The 2133-nt window shown below is 41.7% G+C and overlaps 1 protein-coding gene across 1 annotated transcript in view; it reads left to right on the top strand.

Moving 5' to 3' along the window:
* The window catches only part of LOC103380572 (inosine-5'-monophosphate dehydrogenase 1a-like), a 9845-nt gene that overhangs the window by 5909 nt on the left and 1803 nt on the right, over positions 1-2133 (top strand). The window contains exons 2-8 of the mRNA XM_025056358.1: positions 59-133; positions 546-752; positions 1009-1096; positions 1217-1416; positions 1490-1580; positions 1657-1752; positions 1917-2060. Coding sequence (XP_024912126.1) covers positions 59-133; positions 546-752; positions 1009-1096; positions 1217-1416; positions 1490-1580; positions 1657-1752; positions 1917-2060 — 901 coding nt within the window. The remainder of the gene's footprint in view (positions 1-58; positions 134-545; positions 753-1008; positions 1097-1216; positions 1417-1489; positions 1581-1656; positions 1753-1916; positions 2061-2133) is intronic.

The raw sequence follows: 2133 nt of genomic DNA, 5'->3' as shown, positions 1-2133 counted from the left end.
AAAAAAAAAAACTCTGAATGATAATTAATGCTTCAATGCTGTTTCTGACTGCATTTAGTTGATGGGTGGAATTGGAATAATACATCATAACTGTACAGCAGAGTTCCAGGCCAATGAGGTGCGCAAAGTTAAGGTAGGACAAAGGACAGTGAACACAAGTAGGAAGAGTAAATAAAAAAAAAATAAATTGTGACATCCACAGTTCTCACTCATCGTAATTGTCTTGCTCAAGAAACTATTCATCTGCATTTGATTCCGTGGGCTATCAGTAAATAATAGGGATGTCCGATATTATCGCCCAACCGATAATAATTTTGAGGCCACGTTAGCATCGATGAGGTCGCTCTCTGTAAATGATAAATAATAAATGCAGCAAATGTTATTTCTTAATACAGGTTTCTTAATCCTTATTTCAAAAAAATTCCTCAAGCGGGCTGATTTGAATACACTTGCGACCTCAATTTGGACCGCAGCCTGTATGTTTGACACTGCTGAACTAGTGCACGAGAATATTTCTGGATTCTTCTCAAAACTCTTCCCGCCAGAAATTTGAGCAGGGTTTCATCACAGACCCAGTGGTGATGAGCCCCCAACACACTGTGGGCGACGTGTTCGAGGCCAAGATTCGCCACGGTTTCTCGGGAATCCCTGTAACAGAAGCCGGCAAGATGGGAAGCAAGCTGGTTGGCATTGTCACCTCCAGAGACATTGACTTTTTGTCTGAGAAGGACCATGACAGACCCTTGGAGGAGGTCAGCATATTTTTTTTTACGATTTATGTTCACAGCAGGGCATTGGACACCTAGGGTATTTTAACCGAGCATGTTGTTGTTGTTGTTGTGCTACATTTCCAAAACATTCCAAGAAATAAAGAAATGGAAATCAGGAACACCAGCCAGTCTTGTGTAATCCGAGAAAATACCATCGGCTGTGTTTCTGACATTTATAAATATATGACACATGTGGTTGAACTGTGTGTTTGTTCCCATTTAAACCGTCTTTTTTCAGGCAATGACAAAAAGAGAAGATTTAGTTGTCGCACCAGCTGGAGTTACGCTCAAAGAGGCTAACGATATACTACAACGGAGCAAAAAAGGTAACGATGCGTAGAGGCCAACATTACTAAAACCAACGCACAAACACGTACACTTGCATGTGAAAAAAAAAATAAAAAAATTCTTTTCACATGCACTCACCTCAACTGTGACCCTCGTAGGTAAGCTACCCATTGTGAACGACAGCGACGAACTGGTGGCCATCATTGCTCGCACGGACTTGAAGAAGAATCGAGATTATCCCCTGGCTTCCAAGGACTCCCGCAAGCAGCTTTTGTGTGGGGCTGCCATCGGTACCCGTGAGGATGATAAATATAGACTGGACCTCCTAATGCAGGCTGGGGTGGACGTAGTAGTCCTGGTAAGTTTAACTGTGCTACTACTTTTTATTTTTGTATTTGTTATTGACATGTGACGTGTCACATTTTCCGTAGGACTCTTCCCAGGGAAACTCAGTTTATCAAATTAACATGATAAACTACATTAAACAGAAGTATCCCGAGCTCCAAGTGGTCGGAGGAAATGGTGAGCTTACCTTCTTCCCTCAGTATGCAATTTTTAATTTTTTTTCTTCAGTTAGCTCTTTTGTGTGCCTCGGTAGTTGTGACCGCTGCTCAGGCCAAAAACCTCATAGATGCAGGCGTGGACGCTCTGCGGGTGGGCATGGGCTGTGGCTCCATCTGTATCACGCAGGAAGGTAGGACATCAAACTTCTGCTGGTTTTTACCTGAAAAGGGCGACATATGAGACACAAATGGTTTACAAATACTTCCTGTATATATTAAAACTTTATTCATTTTTTTGTTATATGTCAACAACAGTAAAACATATACTGTTTAACAAAATGACCTATCCCCTCAGTAATGGCATGCGGAAGACCCCAGGGTACATCTGTATACAAGGTTGCAGAATACGCCCGTCGTTTCGGAGTACCAGTTATTGCTGATGGAGGAATTCAAACTGTTGGACACGTGGTTAAAGCACTGGCACTGGGAGCATCAACAGGTTAATGACGCTTTAAACACTGCACCTTACAAGGAATAGTTTATTTACATTTATAAGTTACAGTTAAAAAAAA

The sequence above is a fragment of the Cynoglossus semilaevis genome, chromosome 6, assembly GCF_000523025.1.
Source record: "Cynoglossus semilaevis isolate Cse_v1.0 chromosome 6, Cse_v1.0, whole genome shotgun sequence".
Lineage (NCBI taxonomy): Eukaryota > Metazoa > Chordata > Actinopteri > Pleuronectiformes > Cynoglossidae > Cynoglossus > Cynoglossus semilaevis.
This window is presented reverse-complemented; position numbering and strand designations above follow the sequence as displayed.